The following is a 25,186-nucleotide window of genomic DNA, read 5'->3' on the forward strand; positions in this document are numbered from 1 at the left end:
CTACACCCCCATATCTCACACACCCTGCTCCCCATACAGCCTGCACCCCCATATCATACACACTACACCCCCACATCTCACACAACCTGCACCCCCCAGATCACACACACTACACCCCCACATCTCACACAACCTGCACCCCCCAGATCACACACACTACACCCCCATATCTCACACACCCTGCCCACATATCTCACCCTGCCTGTACCCCAACTTACCCCTCTCAAACACTCTGCACCCCTTCACATTCTTCTGTCACAGTCTGCAGCCTCATATGCCACTCACCCTGTAGCCCCCTTTCCCCTCATGTCACCTCTTTTCTTATTACCAGTCATCATGTGTCCAAATCTCCATCAGGATTCAGTATCTCTTGCTTTCTGCCGGCATCCTGTGTCTCCTCCCACACAGTCACATGGGCGTGACATCATTGCAGGTCCTGCATGATGGCTTATTCTGTCTTCTGTGCAGGTCAGGAGCACTCCTGCTCTGCTGCAGGTCAGAAACGGCTGGTGGGCCTCTCCAGGTCAGGGGCCTCTCTACTGACACTGGGCTCCCCTGACTCACAGGCCGGCCCCCTGACGGTCGCATTGTCGGCCACTACACAGCGGCACTACACATAGGGGCCCGGCAGCCGACTCTGCAGAGCGGCTGCCGGGCCCCTATGTGTAGTGCCGCTGTGTAGTGGCCGGCCTGTGAGTCAGGGGAGCCCCGTGTCAGTAGAGGGGCGGCTCACTTCTCCTCGTTCCCCTGCTGATCCGGTCTCCTCGGCGCGTCGTCCATTGCTGTTGCTCGCTCTGACCTCTCAGCAGGCGCGCAGTGATGACGTCACCGCGGTCCTCTACAGAGCTGTCAGAACGCCGACAGTCACAGCGGGGAGAATGATAAGAGAGAGAGCGCGCCGCTCACTCTCTCATCATTGCTCACAATTGTATTGGCACCTGCGATACCGATGCAATTGAAAGCGCGATCCTCGGCGGGGGGCGGTGACAGCACGGCCACCGGGCCCCCCTGAGTAGCGGTGCGCCACTCCTGCCACCGCGAGTGTGCTCCCCCGGCAGCTCAGGGCCCCGGCATTTGACCGGGTTTGCCGGGTGCTGGCGCCGGCCCTGTCCTGAATGAAACTCCACTAGACATACAAATCAATAATATTCACAGGCATAAATGCAGGACCTGTGTGCAAATTTTCACTGCAAACCCTATGCCATATAGTACTCTAGAGAATCGTACCCCATCTGGCACCACCATCAATAAATACAATATAATAAGTACAAAATATTAGCAAAAGAAGGGGATGAAGATAACCTTATAATGAGGAAATCAATATACCCAATTCAATAATTAAACCAGGTAGTCACCGACTATCCAGAATAATCCAGAAAGTACATCTAGTGGAGTTTCATTCAGGATCTTGGTGCTGGGTTCCTAACATGGAACTATGTATTGGGGTGTTCGTTGACTGTTTTTAGATGTTTTTATTTGTTATTTTTCACTGTTCTGTGTGGATATTTTTATATGTATAAAATTTGTGCCAATAAAATATATTTTTGATGATCTGAACAAAATCTTATTGGTTGATCCCTATATACAGCAATTCTTTTTTGATATGGTCTATTGTTGCTGGTAGTGATCCCAATAGGGGAAAGGTGCCCCCTTATTTCCTATAACACCATGAATATACCAGGAGGTGAGCCTCGTACTATCACCTTCTCACAGACTCCTCTCCTGCCACCCAGAGGATGCAGACAGGCACGCTGGGGAGGTGAAGAGCAGCAGACGCAGCCTCTTGAAGCTCATCAAGAGAATGCCAAGAGTGTGCAAAGCAGTAATCAAAGCAAAAGGTGGCTACTTTGAAGAACTAGAATATAAGACATATTTTCAGTTGTTTCACACTTTTTTGTTAAGTATTTCATTCCACATGTTTTAATTCATAGTTTTGATGCCTTCAATGTGAATCTACAATTTTCAGAGTCACGAAAATAAAGAAAACTCTTTGAATGAGAATGTGTGTCCAAACTCTTGGTCTGTACTGTATATATCTATATATATAATTGCCTTATTCTGTCTGTCTGTCTGTCTGTCTTGCTCCAAAATTCTGTCCTTACCGCGACAAGCGTCTCATTGGCCGCTCGCCTCGGCTCCGCACCCCGCACGGATTGGCCGCTCGCCTTGGCTCCGCCCCCACACGGATTGGCCGCTTGCCCAGGCTCCGCCCCCCACACAAATTGGCCTCTTACCCCGGCCCCCTGCACGCATTGGCAACTCGGCCACGCCCCGCCCCCCGCACGCATTCCCCGAACCGACACGGAGCCCCGACTCCCAGGAGAGTGCTGTACCCCCGAGAGCCCACATCAGCGTACGCCGCCAACCCAGCCGACACATACCCTCGCATTGCTGGGGTTGCCGGCGTACGCTAGGGTGGGCTCCCGTGCGAGCGGGGGGCGGGGTACGCTGGTAACCATGGTACACATCGAGTAATCTTGTGTAGCATGGTTACCAGCGTACACCGGCTCCCAGGTGAGCGCATCAAGGTCCTGCAGCTGCGGAACACACATACACGCACACACATAAGAACGGACACACACACACACACACACACACACACACTTCTCTGCGGCGATACTGTGCGTGCAGTGACCTTCCAGGACCTGCCGGAGGATCACATGGCCAGAAGCATGTGGTATCTCCGGATGTTGTGAGTGTGAGCTCGTATGTGCAATATCATCAATGTGTGTGTGCGTGTATGCGATCGGGTGTGTGCGTGTATGCGATCGGGTGTGTGCGTGTATGCGATCGGGTGTGTGCGTGTCGGCAGAAGGCAGAAGAGCACTGCGCGCAGCACAGCTGCTGGGACCGCCCACCGGAGGGCACAGGCAGAAGTGGGGTGTGAGTGTATGCGATCAGATGTGTGCGTGTATACTGTCTGATGTGTGACTGTGGAGCACAATGGGGGGTGCACAGCATGGGGGATGGAGAACGATGGGGAGTGCGCAGCATGGGGGATGGAGCACAATGGGGAGTGCGCAGCATGGGGGATGGAGCACGATGGGGAGTGCGCAGCATGGGGGATGGAGCACGATGGGGAGTGCGCAGCATGGGGGATGGACCACGATGGGGAGTGCGCAGCATGGGGGATGGAGCACGATGGGGGGTGCGCAGCATGGGGGATGGAGCACGATGGGGGGTGCGCAGCATGGGGGATGGAGCACGATGGGGGGTGCGCAGCATGGGGGATGGAGCACGATGGGGAGTGCGCAGCATGGGGGATGGAGCACATTTGGGAGTGCGCAGCATGGGGGATGGAGCATGATGGGGAGTGCGCAGCATGGGAGATGGAGCACGTTTGGGAGTGTGCAGCATGGGGGATGGAGCACGATGGGGAATGCACAGCATGGGGGATGGAGCACGATGGGGAGTGCGCAGCATGGGGGATGGAGCACAATGGGGAGTGTGCAGCATGGGGGATGGAGCACAATGGGGAGTGCGCAGCATGGGGGATGGAGTACGATGGGGGGTGCGCAGCATGGGGGAAGGAGCACGATGGGGGGTGCGCAGCATGGGAGATGGAGCACGATGGGTGCGCAGCATGGGGGATGGAGCACGATGGGGGGTGCGCAGCATGGGGGATGGAGCACGATGGGGGGTGCACACCTCCCCCCAAAACACACACACACACCGCCACACACGCACTGCACAACACACCACACACACACTGGGAACCACAAACACCGCCCTACACAGACACCCACACACAGGGCTGTATTTTGCCTTCATGCTGCCCTAGGCACTTTAAGTGGTCGCGCCCCTTAGTGACAACGTAAAACTGAGTTTTCGCACACGACATCTGTTTAAGGCAGATCTACTCTGTAAAACACTTGAAAAAGTATCAATGAGAAATGAAGGGCACTAACCCCCCCAATGGGGATCACCACAGGCACATCAAAACATAGCATGAGTATAAAATATTCCCACCACACCGTCCCCACTTATATACTGTGACTGTCACAGTGCCCCTAATAAACTACACACTGCCCTCCCTTATAAATTATACCCACCACACCTTCCTCAATTATGAAATATGATCTGTACACTGTCCTCACATCATGCTGCCCCCTCCTCACAATGTCCCATGCATGCTGCCCCCTCCTCACAATGTCCCATGCATGCTGCCCCCTCCTCACAGTGTCCCATGCATACTGCCCCCTCCTCACAGTGTTCCATGCATGCTGCTCTCTCCTCATAATGTCCCATGCATGCTGCTCCCTCCTCACAATGTCCCATGCATGCTGCTCCCTCCTCACAATGTCCCATGCATGCTGCCCCCTCCTCACAATGTCCCATGCATGCTGCCCCCTCCTCACAATGTCCCATGCATGCTGCCCCCTCCTCACAATGTCCCATGCATGCTGCCCCCTCCTCACAGTGTCCCATACATACTGCCCCCTCCTCACTGTGTCCCATGCATGTTGCCCCTCTCCATGAGCTCCTAATGCTGCCTTACTCTTTTCCATAATGACACCTCCATGCTGCCCCACTCATCAAACTAAGACCACCACACTAGCGCTTATGCTGAGACCCCCCCCCCCCACACACATACACACACACACACACACACACACACACACACACACACTACCCCACTCTTGATATTGACTCCCCTACATTGCTCCACTCCATACTGATCCCACACATGCTGCCCCTTCTCCATAATGAGCTCCCAATGCTGCCCCCCTCTTATTCTGAGTCCTTACACTCCCCCCCATCGATTTTGTCATTACACTATCCCTCAACCCTTGTCCTCTGTCTCTAGCATTGGCCCCTCTCTCCCATTCCCCCAGCAGCAGCCTCTCTCCCCCCGCCTCCAGCAGCATCAGCCTCTCTCTCCCCCAGCCTCCCCCAGCCTCAGCCTCTCTCTCCCCCAGCCTCCCCCAGCATAAGCCTCTCTCTCCCCCAGTCTCAGCCTCTCTCTCCCCCAGCATCAGCCTCTCTCTCCCCCAGCCTCCCCCAGCATCAGCTTCTCTCCCCCCAGCATCAGCCTCTCTGACCCCAGCATCAGCCTCTCTGACCCCAGCCTCCCCCAGCACCAGCCTCTCTCCTCCCAGCATCAGCCTCTCCTCCCAGCATGAGCCTCCCCCAGCCTCAGCCTCTCTCTTCCCAGCCTCCCCCCCAGCCTCAGCCTCTCTCTTCCCAGCCTCCCCCCCAGCCTCAGCCTCTCTCTTCCCAGCCTCCCCCCCAGCCTCAGCCTCTCTCTTTTCCCAGCCTCCCCCCCAGCCTCAGCCTCTCTCTCTTCCCAGCCTCCCCCCCAGCCTCAGCCTCTCTCTCTTCCCAGCCTCCCCCCCAGCCTCAGCCTCTCTCTCTTCCCAGCCTCCCCCCCAGCCTCAGCCTCTCTCTCTTCCCAGCCTCCCCCCCAGCCTCAGCCTCTCTCTCTTCCCAGCCTCACCCCAGCCTCAGCCTCTCTCTCTTCCCAGCCTCCCCCCCAGTCTCAGCCTCTCTCTCTTCCCAGCCTCCCCCCAGCCTCAGCTTCTCTCTCTTCCCAGCCTCCCCCCAGCCTCAGCCTCTCTTTTCCCAGCCTCCCCCCAGCCTCAGCCTCTCTCTCTTCCCAGCCTCCCCCCCAGCCTCAGCCTCTCTCTCTTCCCAGCCTCCCCCCCAGCCTCAGCCTCTCTCTCTTCCCAGCCTCCCCCCAGCCTCAGCCTCTCTCTCTTCCCAGCCTCTCCCCCCAGCCTCGGCCTCTCTCTCTTCCCAGCCTCGGTCTCTCTCTCTTCCAAGCCTCAGCCTCTCTCTCTTCCCAGCCTCAGCCTCTCTCTCTTCCCAGCCTCAGCCTCTCTCTCTCTTCCCAGCCTCAGCCTCTCTCTCTTCCCAGCCTCCCCCCAGCCCCAGCCTCTCTCTCTTCCCAGCCTCCCCCCAGCCTCTCTCTCTTCCCAGCCTCCCCCCAGCCTCTCTCTCTTCCCAGCCTCCCCCCAGCCTCTCTCTCTTCCCAGCCTCCCCCCAGCCTCTCTCTCTTCCCAGCCTCCCCCCAGCCTCTCTCTCTTCCCAGCCTCCCCCCAGCCTCTCTCTTTTCCCAGCCTCTCTCCCCCCAGCCTCCCCTTGCATGATTATAGTGGACAAAAAGAGGCATCGCAACGATCATCAACTAACCTGTAAGGTGCCCATACATTCTAGGCTCTAGCGCAGGGTTCCCCAACTCCAGTCCTCGAGGGCCGCCAACAGTGCATGTTTTCAGGAGTTCCTTCGCATTGCATGGGTGTTGGAATCATCAACTGTGCAGGTGATTAAATTATCACATGTGCAATACTAAGGAAATCCTGAAAACATGCACTGTTGGCGGCCCTTGAGGACTGGAATTGGGGACCCATGCTCTAGCGCATACCTGCTCCGGTGCCCGCTGCACTGCTCCGGTGATTATCCTCTTCTGGCTGGCTTCAGCTTCAGTCGCGTCCTCCTCCGCGGCGTGTGTCGTCTGCAGCATTGGACGCTGCAGCACGGGGCAGTGAGCTGATTGGCGCGCCCGCGCGCCTCTGACCCCGGAAGTGCAGGCACTGGAACTTCCGGGGTTAATCAGCTCACTATGCCTGGCGCCCATCCGTGTATTTAAATAGACAGAAGTGCGCCTCTCCTCCCTCTCACCCCCCACCCCAGAACACAGCGGAGTGTAATGGAGGGAGTGTAACGGAGGGAGTGGGGGGGGGGGGGGGGCGGGGATGTTAAAAAAAAATAAAAAAAATAAAAAAAATATATATATATTTTAATTTTTTTTTTTTTGCTGTCAGAAAGTGCCGCCCCCGCAACGTGCCGCCCCAGGCACGGGTGCCTAGTGGCAAATATGGCCCTGCCCACACACACACACAGACAACGCCGCACACACACAACACCCAACACACAAACAACGCGACACACACAAATATACGCACATACCGCACAACACACACATTGCACAAAACTTACCTCCCACACGCACTCCACACCCACACAAACCGCGCAACACACACACACACAACGCAACACACACACAGCGCTCCACAAACAACGCAACACACAACGCAACACACAAACAACACCGCTCTCACCCCCCGCCACACCCAGACAACACCCAGAACATGTACAGCGCCCTACACAAACACTTGGTAACTACACACAACAACATCTATATATATATATATATATATATATATATATATATATATATGTATATATATATATATATAACAAAAATCATACATTAACTACACAATACATAAATTCTAGAATACCCGATGCGTAGAATCGGGCCACCTTCTAGTATATATATATATATATATATATATATATATATGTAATACAATATAATAAATTTCTTGACAGCAAGGAGCTGTGACGAGCATTATTAATATAACTGTCTGAATGAATATTTATACAATGGACACGTACCGTATTTTTTGCTTTACAAGACGCACTTTTTCCCCCAAAATTGTGGAGAGCGCTGCAGCGGTGGAGTGGAGTCACAGGAGTCTGGTGCCGCCGCTGCTGCCAACTTCCTGCAGCGGCGGCAGCAGTAGAGCGAAGCTGTCATTGCTGTGGGCCCGTAGCTTGGGTGTCACGGTGGCACAAGGAGGCACCATGGATCTCCCGGCAAATGGCTGTGCAGGCGGCCACCATGGATCCCCTGGCAGACAACTGTGAAGGCGGGCGCCATGGATCTCCCGGCAAATGGCTTCGGAGACGGGTGCCATAGATCTCAGAGCCGAAATCTTAATCTGTCCGTGCGCTGCCTTCAACATGATGGACTTCAGGAAAATGGCTGCAGAGGCGGTGCAGGCGCAGATTGAGATCTCAGAGACCTAAGATCTCTATCTGCGCATGCGCAGCCTCCACAGCCATTTTCCTGCACTCCATGGTGTCATTTCAGTTCATTAATATTTCCAGTGTCCTGATATATATTTTCTGAATTAAAAATATTAGCACTTACGTGGCACTGGGCTGTAAAATATCTTGGGATTTAGCTTAATAAGTTGTTTTCTCAGTTCATTAACACCAACTCCTGATGGTCCTGTGAAAAAGAAAACAGGTTATAACAGTGAAACCATAAAAAATAATATTCTGCTACTCCACATCTATTCTGCAACCACAAAAATGGGAATATGCAGAGAATGTATCACACTCATTTAAATATACCAATATATACACATATATACATATGTAAGGAGATGGATATACTGCTCCCAATCTCCCTCGAAGACATCAGTGTTGCTGTATAATGTAAAGTGTAATGTATATTATCTCATGCTCTTTAGTGTTGATAATGTGCAAGATTGAATTGTGATATGTGATATTATTGATGTTAAACATGTTATGCCAGACAACAGGGCAAGAGAGAGTTAATGTTTGGGACTAGCCAATAGTGGGAGGAGCTTAAGTGCAGCGACAGAGGACAGTTTCCTGTCAGAATGTCAGGTAGGGCTCAGCCAGAGACAGAAGCAGACCTAAGGTCTAGCTAGTAGCAGTGGCGCATGACGTATATACACACTCACACATATTCAGTTCTGTAGTCTCTGAAATAGATGGACTAACCCATAAGAACAATAAGTCTATGACGATCAGAAGGTCTTCTCTGATATCTTACAACCTCTTCATAAGGGGCAGCTAAAGTGTGGTAGCAGCTACTTGGACATCTAGAATAACAGGAAAATTGGATGCTGTGGGACTTTCTGCGGCAAAGGCGCATGCTTCTCCGAAATCCAGCTGTGGAGAGGACCGAAAAATATGAATACCCCAACACCAGTTAAAGATTATTTTATATATATATATATATATATATATATATATATATATATATATATACACTGTTAGCGCATATAGAAGTCACACAGAGAGTCCTCCTACTCCAGAATCAACCTGATGACTCCTTGAATAAACTTACCATATAATTTATATTTCATAGTAATCCAATAAAATTAAAAATCATTCTGCTCTCAGGTCAGGTGTCGATTAAAGAGCACAATATAAATTCATTGTGCTATATTAAACAAAACTAACTACAGTAGCAAAGTAGGGAGAACCTTTCAAAAAATGTTTCATGTTGAACTAGACACACAAAGTAATAGTGGTTGCAGAGTGAAATAAAACAAAGTATTTGGCACCTTTAGAGTTAACTTTTGTTAAGTACAAGTTGGTGTTATCAGATATGTTTCAATTCAAACATGTACTTCTCCCTGTATGAGTTGCCCAATCATAAGCAGGCAGGAACACACTGGAGAAAGAAGAACACGCCCCCACTAGACTAGGTTTCTCAGTGTGTGAGATCTATTGATACAGCCCTGATCTACTAGTCAAAGCTCCTGCAGGATAGAAAGTGCTGTGAAATTAGAGCACAGCTGACTGACACATTTCATGTAAGACTCCTGTAGGGGCAGGGGCAGCACAGCTGAATTTAGTGGTGTCATATTGTAATCTCTTCTATCAGCTCTCCTCTATGCATAACGCTGTCAGCTTTGTCTCCCTCCATAGGGACCTAATCTGAAAGGTCTGAGTTATGTGCACTGTAATTTCCCAGCACTGTATAATCATGCACATATTTATACCAGGAGATCGGAGCTGCATGCATTCTTCTTCTGTGTTGCTGCCTGCTTATGATTGATCAGCATCATACAGTGAGAAGAAGCAGATGCCCCCAGTGATAACTGTCTGATAACACCCCCTTGAACTTAACAAAAAAAGATCTCATTGGGTGTTAAATATTTTTAATGATACTATCTCAGCAATGGTATCATGGGAGTGTCCCACTCTTGGGAGACCTCTGGCAAGTATGGAACCAGAAGATCACAGTGCCGTATTTGTTTTCTTTTAGTTCTGTAAGGATTAAGGACTCTTTCCTGTCTGGCTATCCTTTGGAGCCTGAATCTCAGGTGCAGTTGTTTGTGACCTTTGCTATAAATAGTCTCGTCTCTTAACATCTGATGCTGGTTATAGAATCTCATTATTATGATGACCACTTTGGAAGGAGCCAATCTCTGGAAGAAGCTAAAGTTTCATGACAATTGCAGCTGTGGTGTTAGCTGCATTGGAGTTAATTTGAGTGTTTTCCTTTTTGTGTCTATTTCCCCCTGTCTGTCTTCCTCCCCTGTGTTGTATTATTGTATTGATGAGAGTAGTGCTCTCACTGGCCTTCTCACTAGCCAGGGCAAGGAAGGGCCTGGGCACATGATCAGCGACAGGAAGAACTTGTATAGGGACATTAAGAAGTACAAGGATCAGCCTCAGGTGAGTGCAGGAGGTGACCCTACTCTCCTCTCCCTAGCAACAGGCCCCACAGTTGTATTATATTTCCGGTGTACCCTGTTCATTACGGCGCTTGCCGGGGATTCCCTAACTCCTGGTGGAACAATGACTAATGGATAGGCAAAATGAAGAAAAAAAAATGAAAAAAAAAAAAAATGAACTATTATGTGTACAGTTCAAAATGAAAAATTTGGTGAAAGGTTTCCTTTTACAGAAATATGCCATCAGAAAATCACCTATTGGTTGAATACATTTTTTTGTGTTAAATGTAATCTTGGAAAAATAATTGGAAATGTTTTTTTTATATATCACATTTTTTTTATTAAAAATATAAATGAGAAATACTGCATTTTTCTCACTGGCCTCTGGAGCTTTCTTATAAACTCATAATTCCTGTTGTTTTAGGATATCCACATGTAGATTAGCAACAATAGACTGACATACAAGAAGGACAGGAAGTTTAGTCTCAAAAAGCCCCAGTGGCCGGTGTGAGAATTGTAAGATTGCCATATTTTTATTTTTTTTTAATAACAAAGATCGTGATACAAAATAAATACATTGTCCAAAATTGTGAAAAAATATATTTAAACACAAAAAATGTGGTCATTTTCTGATATCCTATAAGTGTGCTAATAAATCCTACAGATACGCTACTGTATATAAGGATACTGTGATGTGTGCATTTTTTTTAAGTAATTGGCAATAACCCCATCTACTCACACAGGAATTATTTTATGTAATCTCAATGTTTTTATTAAAGACCTACATGTGTACAATATTTATTTTTCCAATCTTTTTTCATTAAAGTCTTCATATTTATTTAGGATGTGGGATTCCCGTGGATCCATGTGTATAATAGTCAATCTGCATTCCTTTGCTATAATAACAAACCTCAGACTTACCAATAACATATGCCTGTCCATCACTTCCATATTCTTCCTCTTCTTAACATGCATATAAAAACAGGAAGGGGTGAGAGAGGATGTTATTATAAAACCCTGTCATTCTTTACCGTTATATCAAAGTTCTCCATTGTGTAAGACATTATTGGAAAACTTTGTGTGTGCATTGAATGTTTAGGTCTACGGTTCATAATTGGGATCATCAAAGTTCAGAGTAGACAACACAAAACGACTGAAAAATAAATACAAAAAGTAAACTAGTAAATGAAAAACGAATACGAAAATCTAAAAATTCTTGTTTTTTGTAAACGGAATAACTTTTTCGCCAAGTGACCATACTCCAGATGAAATTAGTTAATGTATATGATCAGCTGTGCCTTGGAGTAGCCTTTCTTCAAGTAGGCTCATTACCCGTATCAGATTCATAATGTCACAGTGTGATATAAGGTATCTTTCACCACCTTATTAGGATTAGTAGAAGACATCTGGGATCTTCATTGGAATGGCCTTATTATTGGAATGGCTCCTCATGCAACCGCCTCCAAGACTTCTCCCGAACATCCCCAGTCTTCTGGAACTCGCAGCCTCAACACGTCAGACTATCTACTACACTTGCAAACTTCAAACGGAACCTAAAGACTCATCTGTTCAGAAATGCCTATAACCTTCAATGACATCACTGCTTCACCACCGTGCGGAGCTGCCGCCGGACCACCGTGCGGAGCTGCCGCCCGACCACCGTGCAGAGCTGCCGCCCGACCCCCCCCCCCACCCCACCTACTGTCTCCTCCCCCAAATCCTTTAAAATGTAAGCCCGCAAGGGCAGGGCCCTCTTCCCTCTGTACTAGTGTGTCCATTGTAACTTGTATATGTGTTCTGTATATGTAACCCCCTTCTCATGTACAGCACCATGGAATCAATGGTGCTCTATAAATAAATAATAATAATAATAATAATAATAATTAAGGTACATCAAGCTTTGGGGACACGTCTTGCATTTGCTCCACTAAGTCCATGTGCACACCTTGAGTATTTGGGGATTTCTTTCCCTCAGCATTTGTAAGCCAAAACCAGGAATGGGTAAAATATGCATAAGTGGTGCTCATGTTTCTATTATACTTTTCATCTGACTTTTCCACTCTTTTTTTTGGCTTACGAATATGGAGGTAATAAAAAGTCACCGAATTTTCAACGTGTGCAAGTGGCCTAAAACTGAACAGTGGCCGTGTATGGTAGTCAAAGGTGATATGAAAACCTGAAACGGACCTCTTCGGTGACTATGGTAGCTGTTCTATTATTGCCACATACAGTACATCACACTGCAACTCTATTCTCAAATTGGCTGCTGTGTATAAACACAGCAGAAGGAGAAAAATGGGCCCAGCACCAATATCCAATTAGTAAAATAAAAAAATCTTTAATTCAACATGTTTAAAAAAAATAGTAGGGATAAGAATCCATGACATACAGAAAATGGGCATTGAAACGACGCGTTTCGGACTTTGCATATTACAAACAAGAGAATCCTTAATCATAAGTGATTATTCCTTTTGTTTTTAATATGTAAAGGCCTCTCACCCAGCCAAATAAGATCTCCTGCTTTTAACTGATAAGGGACAAACATACCCAAACACTGTCTGCAAATGGAGTGTCTTGTTTGGAAGTCATGTGGTAAGGCTTGTTAGAGGGTCACTATTGACTTTTAGTATTGGTATATCTAATTGGTGGCATTAGTGTACTTAACCTCTTTGCCTTTGAAGAGGATATTTGCATATTAGAGGCAAAGCATATAGACAGGTCCAATAGCTCAGTAATGGGGAAGGAACACTTCTGTTTCTTTGGATGACACAAATGGCAGATCTTCGACATACCATATTATACTCGAGTATAAACCAAGTTGTTCAGTTCATTTTTTTATGTTGAAAACGCCCCCTTGGCTCTCAAAAGAGATTCTCCCCAAAAAAATATTTTCACCTGTTCTCCATTCCTGCTTTGTCCTCTGTTCCTGATTTGCCCTCTTACCTGCTTCTTGCAGACAGACCCCTCGGTGATCGTGGCCAGTACATACTGCGCAGGACAGCTGCTGCCATCATTGCTTTACTACAGTAAATGCCACAAAGCATTCAACTGTAGTAAAGCACCTACGGCAGCGGCGGCTTGTACCGCCTGCGATCATCGAGAAGTCTGTGCCAGTGTTCTGCAAGTAGGTAAAAGGGCACTGCAGGAACGGAGGACAGGTGAGAATATTTTTGTGCGTGTGTGTGTATGTGAACAACGGCATAATAGGGGACAAGAAAGTGATTGGAATAAGGACATTACTAAAGGATGGGTACATAACTATGGGGCACATTACTACAGAATGAGGCACAAGGATGGGGCACATACTACAGAGCACATGTATGGGCACATTACCACAGGAGACAATATGGTCACATTACTACTGGGGACAATATGGCCAAATTACTACTGGGGACAATATGGCCACATTACTACAGGTGAGAATTTGGCCACATTACTACAGGGGACAATATGGCCACAATAGTACAGGGGGCAATATGGCCACATTACTACAGGGGACAATATGGCCACAATAGTACAGGGGGCAATATGGCCACATTACTACAGGGGACAATATGGCCACAATAGTACAGGGAACAATATGGCCACAATAGTACAGGGGGCAATATGGCCACATTACTACAGGGGACAATATGGCCACAATAGTACAGGGGACAATATGGCCACAATAGTACAGGGGGCAATATGGCCACATTACTACAGGGGACAATATGGCCACAATAGTACAGGGGGCAATATGGCCACATTACTACAGAGGACAATATGGCCACATTACTACAGGGGACAATATGGCCACATTACTACAGGGGACAATATGGCCACAATAGTACAGGGGGCAATATGGCCACATTACTACAGGGGACAATATGGCCACAATAGTACAGGGGGCAATATGGCCACATTACTACAGAGGACAATATGGCCACATTACTACAGGGGACAATATGGCCACAATAGTACAGAGGGCAATATGGCCACATTACTACAGAGGACAATATGGCCACATTACTACAGGTGAAAATTTGGCCACATTACTACACTGGTAACATATCGACTATTAATTAAAAAATAATCATTAAATATAATGATATCACTTTACCTCCTTTCAGTTCCTCTGGTAAGATTAAAGGCCAAAGAGAATGTAACATGATTATTCATTATTAACGCTGCATTTATAAAGGCTATAATGTGCACAGCAGCTGGCTTGGTTCTGTGGGCAGCAGATCAGAGGGTGGGTATACACAGGACGGCATAATGCTGGGACGATGCCAGCAGAGAAGGCTAACCAGATGGGAATAAACACTCACATGAACATTTTTATGCTTTATCACTTTGTTATAAAATAGTTCTAAGATATATTAATATTTTAAAGCCAGTATTTAGTATATTAAATATAAACATGTGACTAATGTTCTAAAATGTATAATAAAATCTTTTATTCCATTGAATGCAAGACTTATTACATGTTACAAGCACAGCAATGACTGATTTCTAGCACTACATAACCTCAAATCTCTATTTACCCGATTCAAATGTTTCCTCATCTGTAACAGGAAAAAAAAAAGGAGTAGATAATTATTTATAATGTCTATTGCAGTAAAATTATTTAAATTTGTTAGCAATAAGACATTATAGATTATGGATTATTAAACCATAGTCATGGAAACCTATATTAAAACACATTTGCAAGGGAAGAGAAATTTTAAATTGAAAGCTTGAAAAATGTTTAATATGTCTTCCAGAACTTTTTTTTAAAACGCTTAACGTGGTGCTCTCTGGTTCTTAAATGGTTACAATTGCAAAGTGCCTGTAAAACCAAGCAATTTAGCCAATTTGCACATTCTGAAAACCTTGTTTATCAGTTTCTAAAAGTCTGATTATGAAAATCATCCATCATGTAATCCAATTATTTTCCATCCATAACTTGCAGATTGTTGTCCCTTACAACTATATTCACTTTTCATATTTAACCATGTAAGTAATCGCTCAATTATTAATTTATGTTGGGTCAGGAAGAAAAGCTTACTAATAGCAGTATTCTTCTAGCCCCCCCATTAGTTCAGTACTCTCATCCATAATTGTCTTCCCTGCTGTCTTCATTATACTAATCTCAGATATAATGTACATGAAACAAGTAAATGGTAATACAGTGATCCCTTACCCCTTATTGGGAGTTACATTCAAGAGACCCCCGTGATAGGTGAAAATCTGCAAAGTAGCAGAGTTATATTTACTTTATGGGATGATCGAATACCTCAAATATTCGATTTCACAAATATTTTCCAAATAGGTTGCCGCTATTCGAATATTCAATGCACAATGTAAGACTATGGGAAGCCCGAATAGTTGTTATTGGGTTTCCCACAGACTTACATTGCACATCGAATATTCACGAATAGTCAAATCGCAACAAACCTATTTGGAAAATATTCGCGAAGCCGAATATTTGAGGTATTCGATCATCCCAATGTATTATTTACGATATTTTTTGAATTATAAGATGCACTTTTCCTCCCAAAAATGTGGTTGGAAAATGAGGGGTGCGTCTTTTAAGCCAAATGTAGAATGGTCACAGGAGGCAGGGGCAATGCTGATGTTGGGTTGTGCTCGCTGAGGTGGGTGAGGCAGGGGCCATCCTGAAAATGTTAGCAGTGCAGGCTTCAAATAATGGCGCCCGGAGTTGGCACGTGCACAGATTGAAGTCTCGGCTCAAGATCTCATCTGCGCACGTGCCACCTCTAGCCCATTGATTTCCCAGGAGCGAACTTAAGGAAAATGACACCCGGAGGTGGCACAGATTAAATCTTGGCTCGTCATTGAGCTGATAGCTCAAACCGTACACACGTCGACTATGGGTGCCATTTCTTTGAAGCCTGCACTGCTGACAGTTTCTGTATGTTCCTATCTCACAGCGCATGCAGCGAGCATCCGGCACACCTGCTGCACCACCCACAGCATCGCCCTGCTCAACTACTGTCCCTCTGCCACCACCGCTGCCTCCTGTGACCCCATTTCACCACCGCTGTTGCCCCCAACTCCCCTAGTAAGAAATCACCAGATTATAAAATTGACCTCTTTTTTTTCTTTTCTAAATTTGGGGTGTGTGCTATAAAGCAAACCCGCGATACAGTGAAACCGCAATAAGTGAACCGTGATATATCGAGGGACGACTGTACTGCTCTAATCTGCAGCACAACCAGAACATATAACCAATGTCTACCATTTTGTCTGTACTCCTAGGAAATCTTGCATTCCCTTTTTCCAGTTATACTTATTCTAATGTTGTATAATGTAAAAATAAAATTGTGATATTTTCAAATTATTTATTATTTTCTATATGTTATCTATGTTCCTGGATAACATTAATCACCTTCATGCTCCATTTTACCCTACTCTTTCTAACCAAGTCTTTTGTATTTTGTTCAGTCTACATTTTAAGAGGTTACTCTTCTTACATTTGGATTACTCAGAATTTCAGCTAATTTCCATTTCTTTACGTAATAATGGTCTTTAATTTTCATTCAATCAATTTCCCGTTTGCCATAGACTATCTGCAAGACCCCATATGTTTTCAACACAAATTATTTTTAAATACAGACAGATGGTAAATTCTTACCTGCTTCTACAAATTTCTCATCAATTCTCATATCTTCCTCTATAAAAGACGACAGAGTCATCAATGTAATTTTTCTTAATTTGCTAAATCATCTATAATATTATATATATATATATATATATATATATATATATATATAGTACAGACCAAATGTTTTGGACACACCTTCTCATTCAAAGACTTTTCTTTATTTTCATGACTCTGAAAATTGTAGATTCACATTGAAGGCATCAAAACTATGAATTAACACATGTGGAATGAAATACTTAACAAATAAGTGTGAAACAACTGAAAATATGTCTTATATTCTAGGTTCTTCAAAGTAGCCACTTTTGCTTTGATTACTGCTTTGCACACTCTTGGCATTCTCTTGATGAGCTTCAAGAGGTAGTCACCGAAAATGGTTTTCATTTCACAGGTGTGCCCTGTCAGGTTTAATAAGTGGGATTTCTTGCCTTATAAATGGGGTTGGGACCATCAGTTGTGTTGTGCAGAAGTCTGGTGGATACACAGCTGATAGTCCTACTGAATAGACTGTTAGAATTTGTATTATGGCAGAAAAAAAAAGCAGCTAAGTAAAGAAAACAGAGTGGCCATTATTACTTTAAGAAATGAAGGTCAGTCAGTCCCCAAGTGCAGTGGCAAAAACCATCAAACGCTACAAAGAAACTGGCTCACATGAGGACCACCCCAGGAAAGGAAGACCAAGAGTCACCTCTGCTGCGGAGGATACGTTTATCTGAGTCACCAGCCTCAGAAATCGCAGGTTAACAGGAGCTCAGATTAGAGACCAGGTCAATGCCACACAGAGTTCTAGCAGCAGACACATCTCTAAAACAACTGTTAAGAGGAGACTTTGTGCAGCAGGCATTAATGGTAAAATAGCTGCTAGGAAACCACTGCTAAGGACAGGCAACAAGCAGAAGAGACTTGTTTGGGCTATAAAACACAAGGAATGGACATTAGACCAGTGGAAATCTGTGCTTTGATCTGATGAGTGCAAATTTGAGATCTTTGGATCCAACCCACGTGTCTTTGTGCGACGCAGAAAAGGTGTACGGATGGACTCTACATGCCTGGTACCCACCGTGAAGCATGGAGGAGGAGATGTGATGGTGTGGGGGTGGGGGTGCTTTTGTGGTGACACTGTTGGGGATTTATTCACAATTGAAGGCATACTGAACCAGCATGGTTACCACAGAATCTTGCAGCGGCATGCTATTCCATCCAGTTTGCGTTTAGTTGGACCATCATTTATTTTTCAACAGGACAATGACCGCAAACACACATCCAGGCTGTGTAAGGGCTATTTGACTAAGGAGGAGAGTGATGGGGTACTACGCCAGATGACCTGGCCTCCACAGTCACCAGACTTGAACCCAATCGAGAGTGAAGGCAAAAGGGCCAACAAGTGTTAAGCATCTCTGGGAACTCCTTCAAGACTGTTGGAAGACCATTTCCGGTGACTACCTCTTGAAGCTCATCAAGAGAATGCCAAGAATGTGCAAAGCAGTAATCAAAGCAAAAGATGGCTACTTTGAAGAACCTAGAATATAAGACATATTTTCAGTTGTTTCACACTTTTTTGTTAAGTATTTCATTCCACATGTTCCATTCATAGTTTTTGATGCCTTCAATGTGAATCTACAATTTTCAGAGTCATGAAAATAAAGAAAACTCTTGAATGAGAAGGTGTGTCCAAACTTTTAGTCTGCACTGAATGTATACATACATACCGTATGTCTTGATAAAAGAAGCTTAAAGGGTTATTCCCAAAATCACAATTATGTCCTACAATAATTTACACATATTTTAAAAATGTAATAGATTGGCACAAATTAAAAATGTGACCCTAAACATGAACTTCCAGGCTCTATTTATCCTGTAGTTACCATTGAAACCATCCTATAGTAATTTCAGATCATGGTTAATCATGTACAGTACAATTTTTTTTTTCTCAGCTGGCATCCTGCTCTGGGACATTTTTAGAATGCAGCTTTTACTGTGAGGGATGATGTAATTCAAAGGGGCAGAGCCTCAAACATTTCTGTACAGAACTCATACCATGAAGCAGCAATGTGTGTGTTAGTAACCAAGAGGAGTTATGTACTGCTGCAGGATATGGGCTGTATTTACAAGAGACAGAAAGAGGAGATATACTGCAGTATAGGCTATATACAGAGGAACACAGAAAGAAAAAAAAGATATACAGGCAGATGGGGCTGTATACAAAAGGAACAGAAAAGAGAGGTATACTGCAGGATGGGCTATATAGAAAGGGAACAGAAAAAAGATCTATAATGAAAAAAGGAGCTGTACATAGTAGGGGCAGAAAGGAAATATAGTGCAGGATAGGATTGTATATACATTAGCAGAAAAGACAGATATACTACAGATGGAGTGTGAACATAGGCTGAGAGGAGAGATATACTGCATAATGGAGAGTTATGTAGAGAGGACAGAAAGGAGAGATATACTGTAGAATGTGCTATATATATATATATATATATATATATATATATATATATATATATATACACACACATATAAAGCATTCAGAAATTTATATATATTGCAGGATAGACCTGTATACAGTTGGGTGAGAGGAGAGATTTGTTGAAGGATAAGTATACTGGGAACTGAGAGGAGAGATATACTGCAGGATAGGCTATATATAAGAGACAGAAAGGAGATATAGATACTGCAGGATACAGCAATGTATAGAGGGGCTGAATGGAGAAATATACTGCAGGATAGGATATTACAGGTAGCTGAGAGAAGTGATATATTGTAGGATGGGAATCTATATAGATGGCCTGAAAAGGAGAGATATGCTGCATGGTGAAGCTCTACGTACAGGGATGGAGATGAGTTTAGCTGTGTTAGTGGCCTGCTGCGGAGAGAAAAGTGACATTATACTGCAAATGCCACTCTATTGATGCATATGACAGCGCATTATCTTCTGCCATATCACATCATCAGAGCAGCATTTGCAGTTTCACATAACTGATCTGTCAGCAACAGGCAACAATCATATCTCTGCACTACTGTTGTGGAGAAGTGCAGGAGAGATGAGCTCTACTAGAAACAGCTAGCAATGATGAAAAACCACACTGCAACTATACTGAGGTAGATGACAGAAGATGAAATCAGTCAGGCAGGTCACTATAGAGGAGAATATTGAGCATAGATACATAAGGTGAATTTTACACTTGGCTTCATGATAACTCCAAAAGAAGAAGTTTATCAGGAGCACAAGGGAGGTAGGGTGCCTGCAGCACTGAGGAGAAAGAAGTGCTATTGGGAAATGTAGTTTTAACAGATAAGAATAGGACTTTCCATATATAAAACTGGATGTACCAAACAGCAGATAATGATGAAAGAAAGACATAAAGGTGCAAGTAAGAAACTTTATGTTGAGCTAAATTTATATATTAACAAGAAGTATGAGTGTACTGTGCTTTGTGAAAAATAATGAAATTCTGGGAATAACCTTTTAATATTGATGACAGATTTACTTACCTTCTCCAATTGTGCTCACTGTCCATATGAAAGTACAATTAGAAAACAAAGTAACACTTGATTTAAAACATGAATTACTTTATATTATCCAGGGATGTGCTCAGAAATCATAGGGCTTCATAGCAAAGCTCAAATCAGCCCCAGCTTTGTTTCATTATAAACTGCAGCTACAGTAGAAAATTAATTGAAAGGGAACAACCCCTTTAAGTCTAGGCTGAAAATATTGGAATGGTTTAAACAAACAAAGAATATAAATAAAAAATATAAAATGTAGAATAATAATTAGAAAAAAAGAGGCTGGCAGATATTGTCAGTATAATGCATTGGCAGATACTCACACTGGGAGGCTTTAAGGCAAGTATGAGACATGAATGGCTGGGACCACCAAAATTCACGTTGTTTCCTGAATACATATAGAGAATCAAGTTGACAATTTTTTATTTACAGAAAGCAACATCTGGAAGGAACTGTGGACAGTATGACTAGATCTCTACCTCTTGAGCAAGTGGTTGGATGGGATGAGGCCGGCACATCTGCTGAGGTCTGATGCTTTCCGTGCTTGCCACCACATAGAGTCGCTCTGGTCAACAATTTGCAAGATTTCTCCTCTTTTAAAAGGCAGTCCAGCATCTGCGCAGGGTATGGCTGCATCCTGCTGAGGCCAGTAATCTGCCATTGCTCTGACAAACAGCTTATTCAGATAGAAGAAAAGTAAGAGGAAAATAAATATGAGCATGTGCTTTCAAATGGGTATTATACACAACCCCATCACATCTATTGGCATCCAGAGCCATAATATGGAGCAGGAAATAGTAATAAATGTCTGTGGAGGAAGCAGTATTTGCTTAAAAGGAACGTGTTACTAAAAGTGCAGCTGCAGGGAGAAAATAAACTTATTTCCTCCCAGAATCTTTCAGTTATATGTGTGTGCCCAAAGCAGCTAGATTAATTCCTCAAGAGGTGTAGCTTCCAAAATGGAGTCACTAGTCAGGGGTTTCTGCTGTTTTGGCATGTCAGAGGCTCAGCACATGTGATATGGTGTCCACAATCTATTCCAGCCAAAATGGAGCACCAAAATTCAAATAGCGCTCCTTCTCTTTTGAACCCTGTCGTGTGCCGAAAAAGTAGTTTTCCATCACATACAGTGTTGGTGTAAGCAGGAGATATAGCAGAAGAAATTGTATAGTCCATTTTCTCCTCTTACCTTTATGAAAATTAAACATTTGAGGCAAAATCTAAATGTTTGTGGGAAAAATGTATTTTTTCATTTCCATGGCTCAACAATAAAAACATTCTGTGACGCTCCTGTGGGTTCAAGGGGCTCACCACACCTCTAAAATTATTCCTTGAGGGGTGTAGTTTTCAAAATGGGGTCACTTGTGGTAGGTTTCCACTGTTTAGGCAAATCAGGGGCTCGGCAAATGTGACATGCATCCACTATCTATTTCAGCCAATTTTACAGTCCAAAAATTGAATGGCGCTCCTTCCCTTCCAAGCCCTGCCATGCGCCCAAACAATAGTTTTAAACCACATAATGGGATATCAGCATATTCAGGAGAAATTGCACAACAAATTGTATGGTCCATTTTCTCTTGTTACCCTTATAAAAATGCAAAATTTAAGGCTAAAACAATATTTTTGTGGGAAAAAGTAAAAGTTTATTTTTTTCCTTCCACATTGCTTTCAATCCTGTGAAGCACCTAAAGAGTTAATAAACTTCTTGAATGTGGTTTTAGGCACTTAAGGGTGCAGTGTTTAAAATGCTGTCACTTTGGGATATTTTCTGTTATTTAGGCCTCTCAAAGTCACTTCACATGTGATGTGGTCCCTACAAAAATTGATTTTGTAAATGTTGTTGGAAAAATGTGAAATTGCTGATAAACTACCGTAATAACTTTTTTTTATTAGGAAGTTGGAAGGATTATCTTGCAAAAATGGTGCTGATATAAAGTAGACATGTGGGAAATGTTATTTATTAATGATTTTGTACAACATAACTCTTTGGTTTAAGAGGATAAAAGTTAAAAGTTTAAAAATTGCCACATTTTTGTGAAAATTTTGATATTTTCACAAATAAATGTAAAAAAACTTCAACCCAAATTTACCACTAACATGATGTACAATGGATCATGAAAAAACAATCTCAGAATCACTGGGATCCGTTGAAATGTTCAGGAGTTATTACTGCATAAAGTAACACTGGTCAGAATTCTAAAATTTAGTCTTGTCAGTAAGGTGAAAACAGGCTTCGGCGGTAAGGGTTAAAGTGGTGGTACACTACAAAACATAGTAACCACATAGCTAAAGCTGTGACAGAAGGCTTTTTCTAAATGTTGTCCATTCTGTCTGTGAGTGGTGCTCATCTCCATTACGTGACACCGAACTGCAGTGACCTCTAATGTCTGGTGATGTCACGTCAACTTCTGGAATTGGAAGGTGACCCAACATCACCAAGGTGGGACCCAGTCTCCCTGAGTGACTGGGCTATGGGTGGAGTTGAACCGCTCATCAGCGCCTATAATATCTTAATGTGCAAACAAAGGAACTGAAATTAAGGATCCTTCTTACCATAGTTTGACTGCTTACAGTGCGATCACCTATGGGTATGAGTTTAAAGACGATTGTTCCTTCAGAATGAACCTGCAGAGTTAAAGAATATAAAGGAGGAAAGAAATAGAGAGAGGAAATAATTAGAGTGAGAAGAGTGACAGAGGGAGAAATAGTTTTGAAAGGGAAATAGAAAAAACAGTTTGGTATATTAAAGGGACACGGTTAGGTTATTTTTCAAAACTAAAACTTCCCAGAATGCCACACATCGAAGTATGAAAGCAAAAAAAAAACTTGTTAAGTCTTTACTCCCCCTTCTATGTAAATCCTTGGTTCTAGTCATGTGTATAGTTCTGGATGTCTGTTTAGTCAAACTCCTAATACAGATGTCTTCTACAAATGGATAATGATCCTAAACACACACCAAGATCCACAATATATGACCTCAAAAGGTGCAAGCTGAAGGTTTTACAATGGTCCTCACAGTCACAACATAATTGAAATTCTGTGGCTAGACCTCAATAGAACAGTGCATGCAAGACGAGCCAGGAATCTCACAGACCTGGAAGACTTTTACAAGAAAGAATGGATGAAAATCAGGGGCGGCACGGTGGCTCAGTGGTTAGCACTGCAGTCTTGCAGCGCTGGGGTCCAGGGTTCAAATCCCACCAAGGTCACTATCTGCAAGGAGTTTGTATGTTCTCCCTGTGTTTGCATGGGTTTCCTCTGGGTACTCCGGTTTCCTCTCACACTCCAAAGACATACAGATAGGGACTCTAGATTGTGAGCCCCAATGGGGACAGTGTTCCTGATGTATGTAAAGCGCTGTGGAATTAATAGCGCTATATAAATGAATAAAATTATTATTATTATTATTATTAATCTCTCAAACAAGAATTGAAAGACTCTTGGCTGCTACAAAAAGAGTTTACAAGCTGTGATACTTGCCAAAGGGGGTGCTAATAGGTACTAACCATGCAGGGTGCCCAAACATTTGTATTTTTTTGTTAATTTAAAAAGTAAAAGATTACATTTTTTTTTCTTGTGTAAAATACAAAGAAAATGTGTCATCTTTAACTTCCTGCCTTTTTGAGATCATTTCATCTTTAACTTGCTTAACTGTTCACAATAACAGAAATGTTGCCCAAATTTTTGCACACCACTGTAACAGTGTAAATACATAATATAGAGTAGGACCCCCCTATTGAGATTTGCTGTGAAGTGGCAGGGGTGGCTCAAAGAATTGATCAATTATTTGCTAAAAATCTCATTTTGTATTATAGAACAGTTGGAATAAATCCTTGAATTTGCACTTTTATATGAGGCATGTCACTCTCAGATCGTGCTGGCTCCCCTTTCTCTGTTTGGTTGTAGTTATGCTACATTGGTCTGGTGGCTGACCTCCACCATCCCATGCATGCCTGACTTTGGTTTGATATTCCTCCTGTTATTGGCTGTTTACATTCAGTTGCCTCACCCTTTCCACAGGCATTGCTAATTAAGCACCATACTTGGGTCTGATCCGCCTTTATTTATGGTTGCTGGTCTGGCACTGTGAAGGTCAGTTCTGATGTAGTCCTGGTGTGTGTGGCGTTTGCTGCGCACGCTGGGACCTGGGCTGCCTTTTATCCATAGCTGCCTTTTTTTGCGACATGGAAGCAGTTACACCGTGTGCATAATTATTAGGCAAGTTGTATTTTAGAGGATTTTTTTTATTATTGATCAACAACTATGTTCTCAATCAACCCAAAAGACTCATAAATATCAAAGCTTAATATTTTTGGAAGGTGGAGTGGGTTTTTTTAGATTTGACTATTTTAGGAGGATATCTGTTTGTGCAGGTAATATTACTGTGCAGAATTATTAGGCAACTTAATAAAAACCAAATATATTCCCATCTCACTTGTTTATTTTCACCAGGTAAAGCAATATAACTTCACAAAATTTAGAAATAAACATTTCTGACATGCAAAAACAAAACCCAAAAAATTAGGGACCAATATAGCCCCCTTTCTTTTATGGTGACACTCAACAGCCTACCATCCATAGATTCTGTCAGTCGCTTGATCGGTTTACGATCAACAATGCATGCAGCAGCCACCACAGCCTCTCAGACACTGTTCCGAGAGGTGTACTGTTTTCCCTCCCTGTAGATCTTACATTTTATGAGGGACCACAGGTTCTCTATGGGGTTCAAATCAGGTGAACAAGGGGGCCATGTCATTATTTTTTCATCTTTTAGACCTTTACTGGCCAGCCACGCTGTGGAGTA

General features: G+C 43.9%; 1 protein-coding gene across 1 annotated transcript in view; it reads right to left on the minus strand.

The window, feature by feature from the left end:
* Positions 1-25,186, minus strand: part of MPP4 (MAGUK p55 scaffold protein 4) — a 77,762-nt gene that overhangs the window by 20,269 nt on the left and 32,307 nt on the right. Inside the window, exons 9-18 of the mRNA XM_075318974.1 lie at positions 22,936-23,007; positions 20,862-21,058; positions 20,706-20,770; positions 20,368-20,385; positions 16,846-16,884; positions 14,753-14,773; positions 14,329-14,343; positions 11,151-11,189; positions 8,542-8,727; positions 7,940-8,020 (exon numbers count right to left, since the gene is read on the minus strand). Coding sequence (XP_075175089.1) covers positions 7,940-8,020; positions 8,542-8,727; positions 11,151-11,189; positions 14,329-14,343; positions 14,753-14,773; positions 16,846-16,884; positions 20,368-20,385; positions 20,706-20,770; positions 20,862-21,058; positions 22,936-23,007 — 733 coding nt within the window. The remainder of the gene's footprint in view (positions 1-7,939; positions 8,021-8,541; positions 8,728-11,150; positions 11,190-14,328; positions 14,344-14,752; positions 14,774-16,845; positions 16,885-20,367; positions 20,386-20,705; positions 20,771-20,861; positions 21,059-22,935; positions 23,008-25,186) is intronic.

This window comes from Anomaloglossus baeobatrachus, chromosome 7, assembly GCF_048569485.1.
Source record: "Anomaloglossus baeobatrachus isolate aAnoBae1 chromosome 7, aAnoBae1.hap1, whole genome shotgun sequence".
In the NCBI taxonomy this organism is placed as follows: domain Eukaryota; kingdom Metazoa; phylum Chordata; class Amphibia; order Anura; family Aromobatidae; genus Anomaloglossus; species Anomaloglossus baeobatrachus.